Source organism: Myotis brandtii, unplaced genomic scaffold (assembly GCF_000412655.1).
Source record: "Myotis brandtii unplaced genomic scaffold, ASM41265v1 scaffold423, whole genome shotgun sequence".
NCBI lineage: Eukaryota > Metazoa > Chordata > Mammalia > Chiroptera > Vespertilionidae > Myotis > Myotis brandtii.
The window spans coordinates 210,029-231,270 of record NW_005366214.1 but is presented as its reverse complement, the minus strand read 5'-3'; the positions used below and the strand labels follow the sequence as shown (position 1 = coordinate 231,270).

The window sequence follows — 21,242 nt, the reverse complement described above, 5'->3', positions numbered from 1 at the left end:
GTAGAGGATTCAACAGCCGCCACCACCCCGGCCTCCAGGATTCCAGTCTGCCTTGCTCCCCGGGAGTACTCAGTCACAGGGCTAGGATGAACATCTGAAAGATGACTTCGCCCCTCCTCATGCCTTCAGGAAAGCCTGTTCTCATCTGACAGCTGAGGACCTTCTTGGCTTTAAAGACTCCCTCAATGATTCTGCGCAGTCTTACTTCTGCAGTAGAAGCCCATCGCCTTGCAATGGGGACTTTGCTCAGGGCTCCCCTGCAGGTGGCATCAGGAAAGGGGGAGCATGGAAGATTCTGGCCACTCCCATGGTCCTTCTACTGCCATTGCTCTAGGGTTCTGGAGCCTCTCCCACCAGCCCTGCCTCTCCCCTTCACTGCCGGGGGGCTGAGCGAGACCTATTCCCAGGAACGCATACAGGCATCCACACCTGTGGTTTGAAATAGTCTTTATTTTGTAAACATCTGTGTTTAAAATAGATGAACCCTGCTCACAATTCATTTACTGGACCCAAGACACAGCACGCAGAGTTCACCCGTCACAGGGAGATGGGGGGTCAGGAGCAGGTGGAGGGCCAGGGCCGGGGCTGGGTTGAGCCTCAGGACAGCAGGTGCAGAGGTGGGAGGTGTAAGCAGGCAGGAGTGCCTGCCTGTTCAACAGTCTGGGCCTAATGCCAGACCCAGGCCACCTCCTGGGTTGGAGAAGTGTAGGGGTGGGAGGCCACCTCTGGAACCTGATGAATGTAATGCACCCTAACATCCCAACCGTCCTCGGCTCCCACCCCTCCCCCAACTGCGGCCCTAGAATGGGGCTAATCAGCCCTAGAATCTTGCCTCTTGCTTTCCCTCCCAGAACCCCTGGGGCACAGTTAAAACAGTTCCTGTGTCCTGAGGGGTAGGGGAAAGGCTGAGGTGCTCAGCCTGTCCCCAGGGAGAGCTGCAATACTGGCCCCGGGTGGGAGCCAAGGCGAGTATGACCTCCCCTCTCTGAAGTCTGGGCTGAGGGCACTCTGAGAGCTGACTCTGAGGGCTGAAGTGACCGCCCTCCCACCCCCAGGCGATGCTGCTGGTGTCCTGACACCCGAGGAGCCAGTCTCAGGAAGCATCCCCAGCCAGCTCTCCATTCTTCACCTGCCAACCACTGACTGCTGCCCTCCTTTCCTTCCACTCTGCTAACCCGCCCCCCTCCCTGCGTCCTGAGTCACCCTGGCCTGATACGCCTGGAAGAAAGGGTTAGTGATTTCATGCCCACACCCCATTTTTGGAGTAAGGAAGTGGGGCTCTTAATCCTTCCCGTGGGTGTGCCCTGGATTTTGGACTTAGTTGGTGAATGCTCAATGCCCAGTTGTTCCTTTTAGCTCCAGGCCCAGCCATGCCATGCAGCTAATATGTAGCTTAAGGATGATCCTCCGACTGTGGAAGGGGCGCAGGAGCCCTGCTGGGGCTGGTCACTGACTTGTCCCTTCCTCAAAGGGCCTTCTTCGGGATACTCTTGGGCCATATGGGATTAAACACCTTCTTCCTGAACAGAGAGCCCTGCAGGAGTCCTGTTCCCGCCACCCGCAGCCACAGTGAGGCTGGCAAACCCGCAAGCCTTGCCCTCGGGAGCCAGAGGGGCAAGATGAGCACTTTGTCTGGAAGAAGGAAGAGAACAGCACCGAGCACTTCCTCAGGGCCTGCCTCCCTTCTTCCCATGAAGTCCCCGCTCCTCTCCCACAAACTCTGGGTCTCGTGAAAACCTTGAGCTGAAGGCTGGGGTCAGTGAAGGCCCACCTCTCACCTGCCAGGGGGTTGTGGGAAATGCTCTTCTCACACAAGAACTGAAGGGCCCAGGGAGTCCATATTCCCCCCTGGCCTGCTCTCCCTTGCTCGTAATCTGATATAGAGGAACTAGTCCTTCAGTTCCCAACGCTCCTCTTTCTGGAGCCCTCGGCTGGCTTGTCAATCACTGCCCTGGCTCTCCTCGCCCCTGCAGTGCCCTCAGGCTTTGGTTCAGGTCTTTAATCCAGGAGCCCAGGTGGGAGGAATTGTGTACGTGCGGCTCGGGAGGTAGAGAATGGAGGTGACTTTTTCTCCCTGCCACTCCTCGTCATTTATTTTCTCCTCTGAAGCACCTGCCTCTGAGCCCAGTTCCCCAAGAGGCAGACGGGCAGGCAGCCAAGCAAGGCCCGAGCTGGGAGAGGTAGGGCAGCCCCAGGCTGAGGACCAGGTTCCTCCCCACCAGATGTTTCACGTTCCCAGGTCAGTGGTGAGGAGGACCCGTGGCCCAAGGAGGACGTGGGAAGGGGAGGTGGGAAGAAGCTCCCCACCTCTGGCCCACCCACAGAGCAGGGTGGGGTTTCTCCCAGGAGCTGGAGTCCATCCCCCTGGACAGGGTTAGGAAGAAAGGAAAGAAAGGAGCTGCACCAGCAGCCACAAAGCAGGACGCACAGGGCTCAGGGCGTGGGGGGACAGAGAGAAGTGGGAAGAAGAGAGAAAAGCGGTCAGGAGACAAGACCCACTGAGAAGGAGCCTCAAAGTGGCCTCAGCCCCGGACGCCGCTGTCTGGGGAGCTCATCGGGGCTCATAGCAGGCTGCGGCGGGAGGGAATCGGGGGAGAGGCTGGGGGCCGCTCAGAGGTGACAGCGGAGCCACCCTCAAGGCCAGGCTGGGGGAGTAGCAGCTACTGATGTTCCACGGGGTCACCCAGATGAGAGGAGAAGCAGGGCAAAGCCCAGACTCCCTGTCTGCCGCAGGCCTCCTGAGGGGAGGGGGGGCTTGTGGGTGCTCCACGCAGGGCCCTCAGCACCAGCAGGTTTTTGAAGAGTTCACTGGGCCCTCGGGTTTGCTCTCATCCTCCTCGAGCTCTGCCAACGCCAGCTCTTTGCTGGCACGCGCCCGGACACCGTCCAGCTCCTTCCTGTGGGCCTGCAGCACCAGCTCCGTCAGACGCGTGAAAGACTGGGAAAACCAAGGGGCGCGGGTTAGTCCAATGTTCCCTCCTCTTCCTCCTGCAGCCCTGTAACTGCCCAAGGGGTGAGGCCTCATCTCGTGGCTTCTGTCTGCCACCTTCTCCTCTGGCTTCCCCACTGCAGACTCAGCCAGGGACAGACAGCTGGGCCTGGGAGTCCTCACCTCTTTAATGTTGAGGTTGGTGCAGGCACTTGTTTCGTAGAAGTCCATGCCGTACTCCTTGGCCAGCTGCAAGAGAGGACATTCCTGAGAGGGAGTCAGGGAGGGAAGGGAGGCGCCCACAGCACCTGCAGGTACTTCTGCCGTTGCCCTCACAACCCATCCTGAGTTGTGACAATTTCTCAGAGGAGGTGACTTCTCAGATGAGGCTAAGAGCTCCTTCTAAGACCCAGGCTAGCACAGACACAGATGCACCCAACAGATGCCAAAATGTTGCGGCAGGACAGCACACTAATGAACAACATGGGCTTTGGAGGCAAAGAGACCTCGACTTGAATATCAGTGCTGCCACTTAACAGCTGCACGACCTTATTCAGCTGTATGACAAGATACTTATTCTCTCTCAGCCCCAGCTCTGCCATCTGTTAAAGGGCGATGGATGACAGCGTCTGTTAACCAAGGTTGTGGAATGATTAAATGAGGTCATGCATCTCCAAGCACTTGCTTAGCACATGCAGGGCTCAATAAATACTATTATTCCAGCAGGGTCTGCTTCTACTTTCAGATTCTTCAATAACTAGGCATTATTATTATTTTGTTAATATATTTTTATCAATTTTAGAGAGGAGGGAGAGAGAGAAACATCAGTGATGAGAGAATCGTTGATCGACTGCTTCCTGCACGCCCCACACTGGGGATTGAGCCCGAAACCCAGGCATGTGTCCTTGACCCGAATCAAACCTGGGACCCTTCAGTCCACAGACTGACGCTCAGTGGATGGGTGACTTGTCTCAGTGGCATCTGTCTGTCTTTCTGTCCTCTGTGTGCTTGGGCATCCCCTCAGCACCATCCTCCTACCCTCCTTGCCCCCAGGGCCTCTCTGACTATGGGCCCTTCATTCCACATGTACCTTCCTACCTCCTTCCAGTGTAAGGATAGGGAGGGGGTGAGGAGGGAGTGGAGGACTGTAAGATGGCAGCTATGCCTGGGTGCTGTTAGAGAACAAGCCAACACCTTGAAGTCCTTCCTCATCACTAGCACTGGAATGAGCTCTTAAGCAGAGGTAATCTTACTCTGGGGGACTTGGAGTTGGGAGAGTTGCTTCCCAATAGGTCTTTGCATCAGGGTGGACCCCAAATCACTGTCCCGAAGGGCAGAAAGCCAACTCAAGGATGGCAGCTCACCCAGCGCCTTGGCCTATCATGGGAGGTATGAGGTGCCTGATGGGGGTGATAGAATCCTGGGTCACAACTCTCAGGACTGGCCTGGAAGGTAGCAGAGAACCCCAGGGATGGATGCGGCCAGCTCACTGCCACGTACCTGCTGCCCTTGCTCTCTTCCCACCTGCCGCTTCTGCTCTTCATCGGCCTTATTCCCTATAAGGATCTTCTGGACACCTTCGGGCGCGTACTAGGGACAGAGGACAGGCAGAGCCGCCAGTGAGTGCTGCCTCCCTCCACCTCCCCACACACGTCTACACCGGCCTCCACAGCAGCACCAAACTTCAGAGCCCTGGGACAGAGTGGCCGACTGGTGCAGCTGCCGGGCTCCCCCAAGAACCATGGGTGACCACAGTGTCCTGGGGACAGTCTGAATAGGAAACACTGGCTGATTCTGAGGGGCTCTCACCCCCGCCCCAGCCTAAATGAGGGAGTGCTTCCTTAGACTGCACAACTGGTACCTAAGTTGGAAAGGACATTCGACTTAAGCCCAACCCCTCATTCTACAGATAAGGAACCGTGGACGCAAGAGAGTTCAAATGGCTTGCCCAAGACCCCACAGCTACCATGGCAGAGCCAGGACTAGAATCCCCCCTGGCCCTAAGATTCCGGGGAAGAAGATGTTCACAGGGTAACTCACTTCTGGGCAGCCTGGCAGGGTACAGAGCACGGAGGGCATGGCAGCTTGGGCTTCTCCCTATAGAGGACTTACCCAGAGGTCTTCATCCCGGGCTGTGGAGGGCAAGCTTTCCTGGCAGCGTTTGCTCGCCAACCCTGAGGGCTTCGGCCTTTCCCATCTGGCCCTCCCTTCGCCTTCCCCTCTGCGGTGCCCTCCCCCACTCCACTGGTGAGGTGGCATCTCCTACCTCATCCACATCACTGACCCACTTCATGATGTGCTGGTAAGAGCGCTCGCTGCTAATGTCGTAGACTAAAAATATTCCCTGGGGGAGAGAGCAAGAGAGAGGGGGGGAGGGGGATGCGCACAGGCATGGGGCCAGAAGCCGTGTGGTGCCTTAAATGCTGGGTCCCACTCTCCCTGCTCTCTGCTTAGCATAATAAGGACCCCTCAGCACCCAGATATATCTTCTTCCGTCTCAGACCCCAAAGCTATTGCTTCCTAGGCCTACCACAAAACTCTCTGAGGTAGAAAGCCACCAAACACTTGGACCTGGGTCTTTAGCCCAGGGTGGATGGAGGGTGAGGGTGGGGGACCTGCCTATAGTGAGTGCTCAGAGAATCACTGATGAATGAACGGTCCACGAACAACTCAAAGACCACCTAGGGGCTCCCCTCCCTAGCAGGCAATCCAAGGGCCCTATTTTGGGGGTGAGTGGCACAGATATCTCAAGTACCCAGAGCCGGGAGTGTGGGTGGCAGCATCCCACCTCTGAACCCTAAAAATGGTGGCTCACCTGGGCCCGTCGATAGTACTGCTTTGTGATGGTCTGATATCTCTCCTGCCCCGCTGTGTCCCTGCAGTAGAAAGCCAGTCCCTCAGAAGAGCGGGGATCGTAGAAGCAAGAGAGAAGGGAGGAGCAGGAGCTGAGAGACCCTGTGCCTATGAAGGAAAGACTGGGGAGCTGTAGGGTGAAAATTAACGGGGCTTTGGTCTCTCAGGGGATCTGAGCATACCTGAGTCTGCAGGAGAGGTGCCTGGCCATCTGGTGCTGACAGGGGTAGTGGGCCTTGTTCACTACATCTGCACCAGAAGCCACAACCATAACTGGGCCTTGACAACTCTCTCTAGAATTTGGTCACTGTGGCCAGACTGGATGGATTGCTCCACCTCCAGATCCTCTGAAGGCAATGCCCAAACCACTCTGGAGTTGGGAGGCAGCTGGCAAAGGCAGTTGAGTGTGGCCAGGAGTGGAGGCCAGAGCCACAGCGGCCCCCTGTGGCTACTTGTGGGAACTGCACCACGCTGCACTGAGGCCCTCTCACCAGCATCCCACCCTAATAGGCGGGGTATAGCCCTTCCTCCTGCCAATCCTACCATGAGGTGGCACAGCCCTTGGACAAAGCCTTATCCTCAGGCAAACCCACAGTGGTTAACTTGTCAATTCCTCTAATTTCTGCCTTTTGGTGACTTGTGGTCAACCCCATAGTTTCTTCAGGATGAGATCAAAGATTAAGGCTCCTGGGAGCAGGAGATGGGCTTTGAGGCTTCCATTTCTCTCCAGGGAACAGTGGCCAGTTGCCCCAGATGAAGCCTCAGGATTTTACGCGTGGCAGTGGCAGCTTGGGAGCAGCCTGAGGTCCTCTCCTCCCACCCAACTCACCAAATCTGTATGCGCACTTTGATGCCATCCACCTCTATGGTCTTCATCTTGAAGTCGACACCTGGGGAGAGGAAGAGAGTGAGAGGTAGGAACTGAGAGCCCACCTCAACCTCAACGGGAAGGCCGGGTGCTTGCACTTGAAGGGAGCTCCTTTGGTTTAACTTGGCAGAAAGATGGCATGATGTGAGGGCCTTCTATATATATAACTGATTTCAGAGACAGAATCATTGATAGGCTGCCTCCTGCACACCCCCTACTAGGGACTGAGCCCACAACCTAGACGTGTGCCCTGACTGGGAATCAAACCGTAACTTCCTGGTTCATAGGTCGATGCTCAACCACTGAGCCACACCGGCCCAGGTGGTAAGGGCCTTCTTGAACCAAAAACTGACCCCAAGGAAGTTTCCTGTGCTCTGAATGGGGCTCTCCTTCCTCCTTGAGCTGAAAGTTGTCAGCAGTAAAGAGCCTGAGGTACAGGAAGTGAATGAAGGATCAGAGGGGGATCCACTCCATCGCTGCCTTGGCCCCAAACATGTCTCACTCACTCATGTGTGACGTCTGGGAAGGCTAATTCCTACAAACAGCGATCCACCTCATGGGCCAGGGTTTTTCTCTCTCTGCCTTATTAACAATCGGGAGGGGCTATGGTGCTGTCCTGAACGTGGGGAAGGTGCATGGAGCCTGGAGAGAGGACTGCTTCCCACCACGGTGTGTATGAAGCCCTTGGCACCCAGCAAAGGGCCACCAAGGAGAAGGCCTGGGGAACCTGCTGTTGACTAACTGGCTTACTGTGGGAGGTGCTGTGGTTTGCTGGGAGCCTGGGCTTTGACGTCTGGCCTGAGCTTGAATTCTGACTCTGGCCACTAAATTCATAGCTATGACTCTGGGCACCTTGCTTCTCCGAGCCTCCATTTCCTCATCTGTAAAATGGGGCTATTACCAGTCATTTCAGTGGGTCCCTGAAAAGAACAAGTGGCACCGAGTGCCAGGCACCCGGTGGCTCGTCAGCCGCCTGCAGTGATCACCATGCCCTAGTACGGTCCCGGTCACAGTGGGGGCCCGGGAGTGACTGCCAAGGACCGGATGAAGAGGCAGTGGCACAGCCTGTCGTGGGGGAGGGAGAGGAAGACAAACGGGTCTCGGGCCGGAGGGGCTAAGCTGCCACAGGACACGGGACACGCCGTGATCTGGCAAACCAGCCCAGGGCAGACACATATTTCGGGGAATTTGCGGCAAGAGAAGTCAGCACCACCAGCAGCACACGGGCTTGAATCTGAGTGATGACAGGGAGATGAGCCGATAGGTTTTTATCCCGGCGCCTCTCCCAGCTCTGACTGTGCCCAGTGAGTCAAAACTGTGTCTAATAGGTTAATTAAGCTTAAGTCTCCGTGTACTCCCTGGAGACAAGTCAGGAATGGGCATCGTTAACGAGTTTGCAGGTGGAGAGCATGGGAAAGGCAGAGTTCTGGACCGTAGTCCCCAAGCTGCACAGCACAGCACAGCCCCGAGCTAGAACTCCCCACGTGGCTGCCAACCCACCTGGGCATCAGTTCTTTGCCAACCGGAATACTTCTGCCCTTAGCCATCCTGTCCCCAGCTTTCCACAAATTCAGACAGATGAAGTTCAGGCTCTTCCCTCTCACCACCGAGACCAGTAATCATTTAATTAGAGGGAGAAAGGGTTCAGAACGAACAACCTGAACTGAATAGAATCGGTCAGACGTGAATCATTTTGCCTGCCCACGCCGATTCCTCTCTATGGAGCTGTACTTTTCCAATGGACAGTGCCTGCAGCCATTCTTCCAAGTGTGCAGAGAGGTGAAGAGAGGAGGGCGAAACAGGGAGGGGGCACCTGGCCTTGGTGGGGGCAGGAGCATGTTCACGCCCTCCCTAGACAAACAGTTGTCAAGAATTTGCCTCTCCCCAGTACCTGGCATAGAAGGGAATAAAGAAGTTCTTGTTTTTCTTCATGCTACAGTGCCTTCTTCCTGGAGCGGGGGGAGGGAGGGGGGACCAGCAATTTTGTTCACATTATAGTAAACCTAGCTCATCCTCATATTAGCCGAGCAAGTCTAGTGCAGCGTCTCGCGCAAAGTGCTCACAAGGGGGCTGCAAAGCGCAGCCCCAAAGACCCCGAAGGTGGGGGCCGGGGTAGAAGGTTCTACATCCTGTATTCCACAAACTCTATGGGAACTGTGTGCCCTGCACGGTGCTCAGTGCAAAGAGTGGCAAAAACGACACACGCTCCCTGCCCTCTCAGAGCTTAGTGGGAAGGAAGCAAAGGCCCCGGGGGTGAGCTAAGAGCCCGTGGACAGCACAGCCACGGCAGAGGCCTGCTGAGGCCCACAGCCCATGCACCACGTGCCTTGAAGGAATGATGGAGAGTTGTATGCTAACTAGGCACAGAGGCCTTCACCACACTTGGTGTCCCTGTTTCTCGGAAGCTCCCTGAGAAGGGCTGAGCTGGGCGAGGAGATCCCAGCACTAGGGGACCCCCCTGAGGACGAGCCCCTCCTCCCTCCCTTCTTAGCTGTGTGGCCAGGAACTCTGGGGCTCATAGCACCCCCACCACTTGTGACCTTGGCCCTCCTGACCACCCAATAAACTTTGTTTTAACGTCTCAGAGAAGCCAAATGCTTCCGTTCTGTCTCTTCATAAGCACTAAGGGAGAAACACAGAAAGCCTATGCCTTCGGTGGGGGGGATTTTCCTCTCCCCACCCACTCCCTCTCTTCATAAATTTAAAGATGAACAGCCCACAGATCCTCAGGGGAATCTGTTCCTTCTGCTCTACTCCCCCACACCCCACACCTTCCCCTGGGTCCACCTGCGAGCCAACCCCTGGCCCTCCACGACCTGTTCCCAGCCGTGGCCCCTGCCGTCTCCTTGAGTGGCTGCTGGCTTTTTCCATTGCTGAGCACGGCGGGCAGTCAAAACACTGGCCTTGTTTAGTCGCCTGCAGACTCATGCTTTGTCACCTCAGCTGGGCCCTCGCGGCTGCTCAGCAAACTGTTTAATCGATGTGTGTTCACCGCTCACATTCCTCACAGCTACTGTCCTCCCCGCTGAAGGCTTCGGTCCCAGTGCGTCCCCTCCCCTCAGCGGAAGGCCTTCCAGAGAATACCAGGGCCTGTCCGAGGGCAAAACGACGCTGCCTGATGGAGCCTGGACTCTGAGGCCCACCTCCGTCCCTCAGAATTTTCTCTTTCCTCCACCTTCCCTGGGGAAGAGTGCTCTCTCCTTCCCACGTCTCCCCCGCAGCTGTCCTCACCAGCCCCCTCGGGTTCACACCCTAACAGGTTCGCCCCTCTCAGCTGCATCCTCAGAATCTACAGGAGGAAGAGTGGTTCTTCACCCACCCACCCCCACGGGTTCTCAGCCTGGCTCCCCAAGGCAGCACTTCTCAGACTTCCAGGGGCTCGCAGGCCCGGGGAGATGCAGACTCGGACCCAGGAGGTGGTAGATGAGGGCCCGAGATGCTGCATCAAGGCTCCAGGGGAGGGTGACGCTGCTGGTCCATGGATCACACGTCTGACAGCAGCTTTGGGGACAGCGGTTCTGCAAGCGTGGACCCCGGACCTGCAGCCTCAGCGTCAGGCAGCACACAGAGTTTGAGAACCACCGTCTCGCCCATCTCTAGGCAGAAGCACAGCCCAGGCTTGTTACCGTACTTACAACAACAGCACACCCCCTGGCAAGGGGATCCAGAACCCTCAGTTCTCCCGCCAGCCCCATGATGCAGGTGGGGGTGGAGATAATCATCGTGAGACACGGAGAGGCCGAGTAATTGACTCACTCATGATCCCACATCTTATGGCTGAGCCAGAGCTGGACACCTGTCTCTTTAAAACCTACCCGGGGTACTCCTCACCCGACCAGTGGCTTCCCGACTCTCCGAGGCTGAGGCTGTGGAGCCTTTGCTGCCACGCCCTGGGCCCCACACCTGCTCTGGTATTACGAGGCGTCTGGAAGTGAAGCAGTGGGCGCACAGGGGCAAGCCCGCCACAGCCTACTTTCAGGGAACCCTTGCCCCTTGAGAATGCATGATTCCACCAGCCCAGGAGCATCACCCTGGACAGGGCCACCTCGGTGTCCCTACAGAGGGTGTCCCTACAGAGCGCCTGCTTCCTGCCCCAGGCCCAGGGACGGCTCAGGTGTGAAGAAACTAGCAAACCACCCGGCACAGCTCCTGCAGAGGTTCCTAGAGACCCTGGAGCCCGGGGAGGAGAGTCAGGAAGATGGAGCCCCTCCCAGCCACATGCCGAGGGCATGGCGAGCACCTCAGATATGGTGACTGTGGTGTCTGCCCCACCCAGTGCCCTTTTCTGGCTGGAACTGCCCAGCCCACGGCCTCTGCTCAGTGTGTTCTTTGCAGAAAAGCAGATCCTGACTGGACCAGGGTGGATATCTGACCGAAAGGAGGCCCGTCGATGGGCTTGCTGATGACCTCCGAGGTGACCTGGTGGAGAGGGACCAGGGGAGCTAGCTAAGCTGATCAAACCGGCTCCCTCCAGACGGTGCAGAGGGGACTGGCCAGTGGTAACGAGAGGAGCATGGGGCAGACAGATGGGCAGAGAGGCTGGATGCCTAAGGCAGGAGTGTGCTGGCCGGAGTGAGGCTCAGGGCGCTGTGTCCCAGCACAGCCGCCAGGCCACACCAGACCCCACCTTCCAGCCTCATAGCGCACCCCATTTTCTTAGAGAGCACCTCAGGATACCTCAAGAGTCACAGCCTGTGACTGTCCGCTGCTACCTAATGGCCCCCCTACCTACCACCTCACCCTTCCCCCACAGCTGGCAGGTAGACATTGCAAGTGAGGGGCTGGGAGATGACTTCTAAGACGGTGTGACCTGCTCCCTGTTGCCTCCAATGTTTGTGTCTTCTAGCCCCAACTAGCCCCTAAGGGGCAGATAATATACTTTGTATTTGACAGAGGTTTTTGTTTGTTTTTAAAACCTCTGCCCCCATCCAGTGCGGGGCATCAAGTAGTGTAAGGAGGGACGGGTGCCCATGGCTCAAGAGCAGGGCGTGTGTCCTGCCCTCTGAATGCTTCACAGACACTAGCAAGAAAAACTCAGTTTGCCCTAACCGGTTTGGCTCAGTGGATAGAGCGTCGGCCTGTGGACTCCCTAGTCATCCATGCCTGGGTTGTTGACCCAAAAAATTCTGTTACTAAGTACTAACACAGAAGTTTAACTAAATACTATAATATTTGTCACACAGCCCTAATTGGTTTGGCTCAGCAGATAGAGCGCCGGCCTGCGGACTCAAGGGTCCCAGGTTTGATTCCGGTCAAGGGCATGTACCTTGGTTGCGGGCACATCCCCAGTGGGGGGTGTGCAGGAGGCAGCTGATCGATGTTTCTCTCTCATCGATGTTTCTAACTCTCTATCCCTCTCCCCTCCTCTCTGTAAAAAATCAATAAAATATATTTAAAAAAGAAAAAGAAAAAGAAAAACTCAGTTAAGGACAGTGCCAGGCCCTGATGCACCGTGGCCTCCGGCTCTTCCTGCTGTGTCCCTGGCTGCGAGGCCTCTGCCCTTCCAGCAACCCCAGCAGCTGCCAGGCCACAGCCGGAGGCCTGGAGCAGTGAGAGCTGCTGTCGGAGAACTCGGGGGACAGGTGAGGCCCTCCTCAGGGCCCAAGGGGCGGGTCAGGTCAGAGGGAAAGGGCAGGGGACAGGCACAGGCGCTCACTTGGCTCCTAAGATACGTGCTGTGGGCAGTAAACCAAGGCTGAGCTTACTGCCTCCCCAGTCCAGCAGTGGAGACTGTGGAGAGAAGGGGACAGGGCACCCCCAGGGGGAAGGACACTCCCCACCATCACTGTCTCTCTCCACGGACAGCCCTGAAGCATGGAGGCAGTCTGGCTGGAAAACCGCACGGTGTGGGCACTCAGAACCCAGGTGTGAGGCGAGTTTGCTTCCAAACCTGCCTTTACCGCGAGTTACCTGTGTGGTCTTGGGAACGCTACAGAACCTCTTTGATTCCGTTTCCTCACCTACAACATGGGGTGACAACCCCTGATGTGGGAGTTTTTGTGAGGATTAGGAGATAAGGTGTAACACCCAGCACACGGGGCGGGCACACGGAGCTTTATTAAACGTTAGCGGAAGAAGCTACCAGCTCCCTGGGGAGGATGAGACTCGGGAGCCCAGGGGACTGGAAAGAGGTCTGGGAAGCAGGAGGGCTCACGCTGGGCAGCGGAGGCAGAGAGGCGAGAGGAAGAGCCAGCACTGAGCTGGAGCAGTTTCACAAAAAGAAAACGCCACCCACCGTGGAGCCCGAGGGCCCCCAGAACCCGGCTGCGACCTGACATCTGGAAAAACGGGGGGGTGCCTGTTGGTGGGCCAGCACCTCACGGGTTAATGTCAGGTGCCAGCCTGCCTGCTGCCAAGAGCCACATGCTTCAAGTGGAAACGGGGCTCTTCGGGGTGCCAAATGTTATCACCGTGATCAACCGCAGCCCAAAGGACCAGCAGCGTGACCTGAGCCTTTTCAGGAGCAATGAGACGCCACAGCAGGAACAACTTAATACACCTGAAACCCAAGGCCGACACCCAATCCCTGGAGCCCTGTTGGCTCCAGTTACCAAGCCCAGGTCCCAGGAAGGCCCTCTTCACCCCCCAGGAAACCAGCACGCGCTGGACAAGAGGAGTTCACGTGGGTATGACAGGAGGTCTCCAAAGAGCAACCCCAAGACAAATGTAGGGATGGGCAGACCCTGACTTTGCCACGCCAGACAAAGCATCGGAGTAATCCCCACTTCAGAACCCCCTTCTCTCAGCCAGAGAGACCAATGGCACTCGGAGACCCATGTCGCCATTTCCCCCAACGGAGGTAAAGAGTGGAGAGCTAAGAGCCAAGACTCAAGAGAAGATTTAAGACAAAGGCTCCTGGCACACAACCATCCCTCATACCAGTTAGGTGGGGGGCTAAGGGAGAGCGTCTTTGCCCCGGACCTGCCACTTGCCGTATCCTCTTCCTTCATTCTCTCTGGGGACCTTAGTCTCACTGTCCGGGGACTACATGCCCACTGACCTCTTCCTCTTACCCATTTGCAGACTGACGACCCCTCATGCCGGCCTCCTCCCTGCTCTGAGCACATGCTCAGCCAGCCTTCACCCCATCTTGCTCTGGGAGTGATGGGAAGCAGAAACCAAGAGGTCCTGGTCTTTGGCAGACAGAATCCTGATCTTCTAATGCCAAGGCCATGTTTTAACCTCCAGGGCACTGGGGTCAACGGTCTGATGAGGACGCCCACCCACGAGAAAGACTGGAGATTTCAGAAGTTTACTCGTCTTTTTGTCAACATACACACTCACAACCTCAACAGGGAAGGTGGTTTGGGGTCTAGGACAATTCTAGAGGCTACCACCTTCAATCAATCATCACAGGCCAGTCTTTAGAATCCCAGGAACCCAGGGTTTTTGTGTTTGTTTGTTTGTTTGATCAGGCAGAAGGGTTTCCCAGCCAAACTCGGACTCCCAAGATGCTGGAAGGAACACATTTCCCCAGAACCTGAGCCCTAGGAGCTCCCTACTCCAGAGCCCCAGCCATGAGGTGGTCCTGGAAGATCGCTCCAGCAGCCTGGTGAGCGGATGGGCTTCATCTGACACCAGCAGTTACCCTGAGCGACAGGCAAAACTGACCTTAGTCTAAGATACAACCCCTTCACACACCTAACAGGACCCCCTCATACAGGGATTGCGGGAGCATGTTCTTGCTCCTTCCTACACCTGAGCTTCTCCTAGGACATGTATCTGAGCAGAAGAGCTACAAGCTACTGGAAACACCCCTACAGTACTCTGCCCCCCAACCCCCACCCCCACTCTCCCCACAGTCTCAAACACGTGTAGCAGAGTGAGTCTCTCTTAACTGTCATAAGAGTCCCAATTAACCAATGCTGTTTGAGACTTCCTTCAGGGAAGAGCAAAAGTCCTCTAAGAAAACTCATTTATTTATTCATTCGAACAAACTGCTACTGAGCACCTATGATGTGCCCAAAACTAAGCTCAGAAGACACAACAGTGAATAATACAGGAAGATCCTTGTCCTCAGAGAGCTTCTATTCGCGTGAGGAAGACAGATAATACACAAGTAAACTAACACATCATTTCAGGGAATGATGTGTTCAGAGGCAAAAGCAGAATCATGGAGTAGACAGTGAAGAGATCTGTGTGCAAGCTGCTTCCGATTAGCTGGTCAGAGAAGACTTTGAAAGCAGGTGACATTTGAGCTAAGAGCTAAATGACAGGAAGGTACCAGCAGGGAGAAGATCTAAAGCAGCGGTCACCAACCTTTCGGACCTCGTGGACCACCAATGGTCCACAGACCACCAGTTGGTGACCACTGATCTAAAGAATCAGGGTCCCATTCAGGGGAAGCAGCAAATACCCATCAGACAGGCACACATGTCAGTCAAACTTACAGCTCCTCAGGGAGAAAAGGAAGAGGGACCAACATGATTCCTTCCATTGTTATAAAAAGAAAAAGGCACGGCAAAGCCCCCCCTTCCCTTGGGTCTCGTGGGGACCCACCCTCATATGTGCACACATGTGCACCCCCACACACATGCATGTAAACTTGTGTGCAGGCTCTAACCTGAAAAATATACCAAGAAACTTCTCAAGCACTAGCAAGGCCAAGTTGAGGGCTCCGCACCACCCCCTTTACATCTCTACACTGAATGCACATGTGTGCAAAGCACACTATTTCTGTGTGCGTAGCAGGTACACAAAGTGGGTGTTTAGGAAACGTCGGTTCCTTTGCCCTTGCCCTTTCCACTGCCATGTGCACCGCCCTCCATGGGGGCTCTGAGACATGCGCCGTGTGCTCCAGCTAACCCTGCCGCACTCCCGTCCGGCAGACCCCTGATCTGGGCCTGGCCTTACAGCGGGCACTGACCCCTCATTCGTCCACCCTCCTCCTGAGCCTCTTCCCAGGCAGGGCTGCACTGACAGGCAGCAGAAGGTTCTGGAAGGAAGACACAGGCTGGGAGCCTCAGAAGCAGACACATGGGGTGGGGGAACAGGACCTTCAGATGCATCTACCTTCACACAGAGCCCAGCAAGGATCGAAGTGAACGTACGCTGGTCTGACCAGGACTGGCCACTGCTCACTGGCCCAGCCAGGCCAATACTCCACCTCCTCCCCCACCCCCTGAGCCCCTGGGGAAGCCTTTAGTCTTCAAGGCCCCACTCAAATGTCACTTCCTCTGTGATGCTTTCTCCAAGCTCCCCAGGAGGAATTAGTCACTCCTCTGTGACTCCAGAGCTTTTGCATCCTATTCCGGTTGTCGGTTTGGAAGCCTGACTCCCCAACTGCACTGTAAGCTCCCAGAGGGCAAAACAGCATCCTATTCATTTCATCTTGTCATCGCCCGGTAGAAGGTAGATACTCATTACATATTATTCAACAAATTGAATAAATAAAAGAAAAAAATGAATGAGTGAGCGAGTGAGTAAATAAATGGAGTCAGTACGTGCCAGGAGAAAAGATGCGTAGAGAGAAACTCTAATCGGGAAGAGCGATCAGGAAGGACCCACATTATGAAGCCAACTGTCCTCTCTGTAGATCCCGGTGCCCTGGTCACAGAGTTCTCAGGAAATAGAGGATCAAAACAGTAACATGAGGGCAACACTCAGATCTCACCCTCAAAGGTCCCCCAGCCGGACTCCTCAGTCACACCCCGCCCTCCCCCCGCCACCCCGCCTGTCCTCCAAGGGACACACCACTGTCCCACGTCCCAGAGCCCTCAGATGGGTGGGGAGCCACATGTCCTCTTCCCTTTGGCTCACAGGACGTTTTGCTTGGCAACCTGTGGAAGGACCTTTCTGGATGAGCAAGGGCATGAACAAAGCCCGATTGGAGAACTGGGGGAGGGGAGAAGGCTCCAGTTTGGGCCACCTGCCTGCAAGATGTGAGTCATCACTTATCTCAGGACCTCACATTTCCCAGTTATAAAACAGGGCTGATGATTAGCCCTGTCCTCGTCAGTGGGCGGAATTAAATGTCTGTGGTCCCTGACAAAGCACGCTGCCCAGGCAGAATAGCCAAGGAGAGGTCAGAGGCCTATGCAGAGAATTGGCAGTTTTGCAGGGAAACAGGCACAAATATTAGATTACAGACGAAGGCACTCTGAGAAGAGCTGGCAATCGGGGTAGAAGGGTAATGCCAAATATCGACTTTCATGTTAGAAAGCTCATCACCATGCCGTCTGCGGAGCAGGAGGAGGCTGGGAGGAGCAGGAAGGAGCAGGAACGAGGGCGCCCAAAGCCGTGGGTGAATCTGCAGAGCTGTGAGGGTGTCACAGGTGCACAGAGCAGCAGAAATGAAATCCTTGGAGGGTTTCTGAGCCATTATCGGGGAACATGACCTTGGGGAAGGGGGTGGGCAGAACGTGGCCTGAGGCAGAGTGGCACCTGACAGAGCCCTGAGGCAACCCCTCTCCCTACTCCTTCACACCTCCTCACCAACTCTTCCTTCTCAGCCCCGGGCACTGCCAGGGCACGGGGAAAACTGGCACAGGCTCGGGAATGAGCCTACTCCTGTGCTCCCTGGAGAGTGAGATGATGGGCCCCTGACTCCTGTCTGTGCTGTTCACTGCTCTGTCCCCGGCTCCTCACACCCACCTGACACAGAGTGGGTGCCCAGTAAGCAGTGACCACATGACGACTGCGCCTGGCCTTACACAGTTTATGCCTCTCTACAACTTCCTTATGCGCTAGGAATAACAATGATGATACAATGACAGCAGCTACCATTTTTGGAGGGCTCTGCAGGTGCCTCATATTCCTTAGCCTCTAATCTTCACAGCGACCCTTAAGAAAGATTCTGCTATTATCTTCAATTTACAGATGTGAAACCCAAGCAGAGATGTTAAATAAATGTGGGAAGGTCCTGGAGCCAGGGAGGCCATGGGAATTTCACCCAGGTTGTCTGTGCTCTTTTCTTTCTTTCTTTAACTTGTTTTTTATTGACATAGTTGAACTTTACAAGTGTCATAAAATACTGTGTAAACAGAGTATTCAGACAGGAAAAAAGCAAACTTAAATATATTAACCAGATTAAAGCATGCAAAAGATCCAATGATACTTACATTAAAGAATAATATGCTAATGGTATCTAATTTACCCACTTTATATTGTCATAAAAATGTTAGCAAAATTCAACCTGAAATTTGGTGGACTTGATTCTCTATTTATGTAAAAGATACGCTACACCTTTTGCATGTATATGGTTAACTTTACTAGTTGTGTTACAGTACATTTGGAGAAGTTTGGTATCGGTATATATTTACAGTCCATAATGCGGTAAATAATGGTTAGAAATGCATTCTCCTAATTTTCTCTATGAACTCAGGAAGCACTAATGAATTAACCACGAGTCCCTAAGTGACCAAAATTCCTTACTATTCACATTCACATCTGTGCTCTTTTCACTCTACTCACAGCATCTCACCTTCCCTGCCTTTGCAGGGGGGGGGGGGCACTTTGGGAACAGGGTGGGAAGAGACCTGCCTCAGGCTGTCCGAGCGCATGGGCCCAGCCCCAGCCCAGCCCCTCTCACAGTGTCACACACAGGTGCACAGCGCCTCACGGTCTGGGTCCCACAGACCCAGTGCTCAAGCACCGGCCTGAAGTTTGTTAGAATCAGCTCTCCTCTGGTCCTCCTCCAGCCCTCTCCCTCCCCTTCAGTCACCCACAAGTCCTTGCCCCAGGCTCTCAGTTCAAACAGAACTTCCTGAGAAAGGTGATACTACAGCACAAACCCAGCCTGAGAAAGCAGCCCTGAAGCCACAGTGGTTCAACCAGCCAAACTGGAAAATCACAGGCTGTGGCCTCCTCAGAACCAAGAGGGGTGCAGCGGAGGGGGGGGGGAGGGGGGGCTTTGAAACAAAAGGTCTAGAGACCAGGGACAAACCAATGATGAGCAGGAGAAAATCAACTCATGGATGATCCCTTCAGCTTGCATTTGTGGCCTATATGTCACCCCCGGCTTCCATGCAGAATGGAAACCAAGTCCCTGCATGCAGCTGTCCACGTAGAATAACACATGGTCTCCTTGCCTGGGAGGCAGCTCAGGTCATATGAGGCCATTTCAGAAGTTGCCAGGTTGATGGGTGGGAACCAAGAACAGGTGATGGTGTGGAGTCTGGTTTTGGTGCCACAGGAGGGGGTGAGAGGGGGGAGAGAATGGGCTGAGAGGTTCCTTTGTGCCCAGACACTACCGTAGCCCTGCCCGGTCTACTGCTGCAAGTCTTAACCCCTCTCGCAGCCAACACCCCAAGTGCCTTTTTCACCACGTCATTCCCCTGCTCAGAAACTTCCTACACTATTGTGCAGGCTCAAGTTCCACCCCTTCAGCCAGACCCTCAATGCCCTCTGCCCCCATGCATTCAATATTTATTGGGATTGTGGCTGGCCCTGTACTAGGACGATGAAAACAACGAGGAATAAGATTTGGCCTCTCCTTGAAGATACTTAAAAGTACAGTTTGGGAGACAAGGAGGTAAAACAGAGGAATGTTTTCACTCTTCCCCTAAAAACCCCCTTCTCTTCCAGACAGACTGCCCAGAGTCCCATGAACACCCACTCAATTCCCACCTCTGTTGTCTCTGCTCCCGTTTCACCATCTGCTCCTTCCCCTACAGGAACTGAAAAGCAGCCCCCATTGCGAGGCCTGGCTTCAGCGTCCCCTCCTCCTTGAGCCTTCCCTGTGGTTTCTGGTCCACCGGGCCCCTCTCCTTCTCCGATGTCCTTCCTCTAGCACTTGGTTGTAGCAATGGCACTCACAATCCCCTCGCCATCCACTGGCTGTCTCATGCACAGTCTTACATCATGGTTTAGCTGCTGATAATGTCTGTAAGACCTTTATTAACAGTACTGATCACGACCATCGTGGATCTCTACATTTGAAGAACGCTTCACCAAGTGCTCACAGATACATTACCTTGTGGTGGCCAAGGCTCTTTTGGCCTGTCTTGCTTGCCAACTAAATTACAGGCTTCTGGAAAGGTGGGCAGGAAAAGGTGGACTGCAGCACATCTCTTAATGCCTGTCACAGTGTTTTGTAGTGAATGCTCAATTAATTTAACAGATAGGACAGTCTTGTCAGGAAAGAGCAGAGAACATTAAGGCAGCAGCTGCCCATCTTTGCACGGCATCTGTCTGGTCAGCACAGCTGCATGGGAAAGGCATGTCAGTGGCACAGGTACAGCAGCAGGGCCACTGCCCACCGGCTGACTAGTAGGAAGAGGGTGGTCAGTGCCTACATGGGAGGTCTCCTCACTGCTCCCTGGCAGGCTGGTCTCTGGAATGCCACAGGCTCTCACAGGATGTGGCATAAACAGTAAATCACAAAAGTGCCAGCCTAGGTGATATCAACATGGTCCGAGCTCTGTCTTCGCACCACGTGGTGAGTTGCCTCATTTTCCCCATTCACAAAAGGCGCCTCGATCAATGCCCAGCGAGGGAAAAGAATGTGCCTTAGCCCTAGCCAGTTCGGCTCAGTGGATAGAGCGTCGGCCTGCGGACTAAAGGGTCCCAGGTTCGATTCTGGCCAAGGGCACATGCCCAGGTTGTGCGCTCGAGCCCCCCCCAGTAGGGGGCGTGCAGGAGGCAGCCAATCAATGATTCTCTCTCATCATTGATGTCTCTATCTTCCTTCCTCTCTGAAATCAATTAAAAAAAAAAAAAAAAAAGAATGTGCCTTAGACCAGGAGCAGCTTGAGAGAGGTGACTACGTGTATTATGCATCTTGGAATCTCCAGGTCTCAGCACCGGGCCTACCAACAGGACACAGGCACAGTTCTGACTGGAAAAATTCATGCATATGACTTGGTAGTGGCCATTTTCTTGGCTCCTGGATTTGTCCCCTGAGTGCCCCTTCCATCTCTATGGAAAACTCACTATCTCCGGACAAGGGGAAAGCTTTTCCTGATCATCCCATCCCTCCCCAAGTCTTCATTAATGCTGAAAACACACCGAGACGAGGCAGAATACGCTTTCAACAAGAATGCATTTAGGAGACCCAGTGGGCAGACTTTAAAAGGCTGATGTGAAGAAAGACAGGGTTCTTTCTCTTCCACAGAATCCAAAATCCTGAACAGTCCTCTGCATCCTGGGAAATGGTGGACCCAGCCAGCAAAAGCAGAGAAAAAATCGCCCTAGCCGACGGATACAGCATTGGCCTGCAGACTGAAGGGTCCCAAGTTCGATTCCGGGCAAGGGCACATGCCCAGATTGAGCACTCAAATTCCCAGTAGGGAGCGTGCAGGAGGCAGCCGATCAATGATTCTCTCTCATCATTGATGTTTCTATCTCTCTCCCTCCCTCTCTGAAATCAATAAAAATATATTTTAAAAGAAGAAGAAGCAGAGAAAAAACGAGGAGAGCTGCCTTCAGGTTTTAGGTCAATATACCAAGAGCCTGTGGGGACAGGAGGGCTAGGGTGCTGTGGAGACACCTCCACCCAGATCACTGACTCACCTCTGCCCACAAAGTGGTGGCCCCGGAGGGATTCTGAGCAGTCCCCGCCACCTGGGAGGGAAAACTGCCCACTCACCGGTCTGGCTGGAAGAAATGTCTAAGATGGGAGAAGACAAGGCAGAGGAGACATTAAGGAGAAGG

The 21,242-nt window shown here is 54.6% G+C and overlaps 1 protein-coding gene across 1 annotated transcript in view; it reads right to left on the bottom strand.

Annotated features, from left to right (window-relative positions):
* Positions 1-430: 430 nt before the first annotated feature.
* The window catches only part of RAB15 (RAB15, member RAS oncogene family), a 22,047-nt gene continuing 1,235 nt past the window's right edge, over positions 431-21,242 (bottom strand). Inside the window, exons 2-8 of the mRNA XM_014545910.1 lie at positions 21,102-21,198; positions 6,612-6,672; positions 5,745-5,805; positions 5,196-5,273; positions 4,430-4,519; positions 3,113-3,178; positions 431-2,938 (exon numbers count right to left, since the gene is read on the bottom strand). Coding sequence (XP_014401396.1) covers positions 2,780-2,938; positions 3,113-3,178; positions 4,430-4,519; positions 5,196-5,273; positions 5,745-5,805; positions 6,612-6,658 — 501 coding nt within the window. The 5' untranslated portion in view covers positions 6,659-6,672; positions 21,102-21,198 and the 3' untranslated portion in view covers positions 431-2,779. The remainder of the gene's footprint in view (positions 2,939-3,112; positions 3,179-4,429; positions 4,520-5,195; positions 5,274-5,744; positions 5,806-6,611; positions 6,673-21,101; positions 21,199-21,242) is intronic.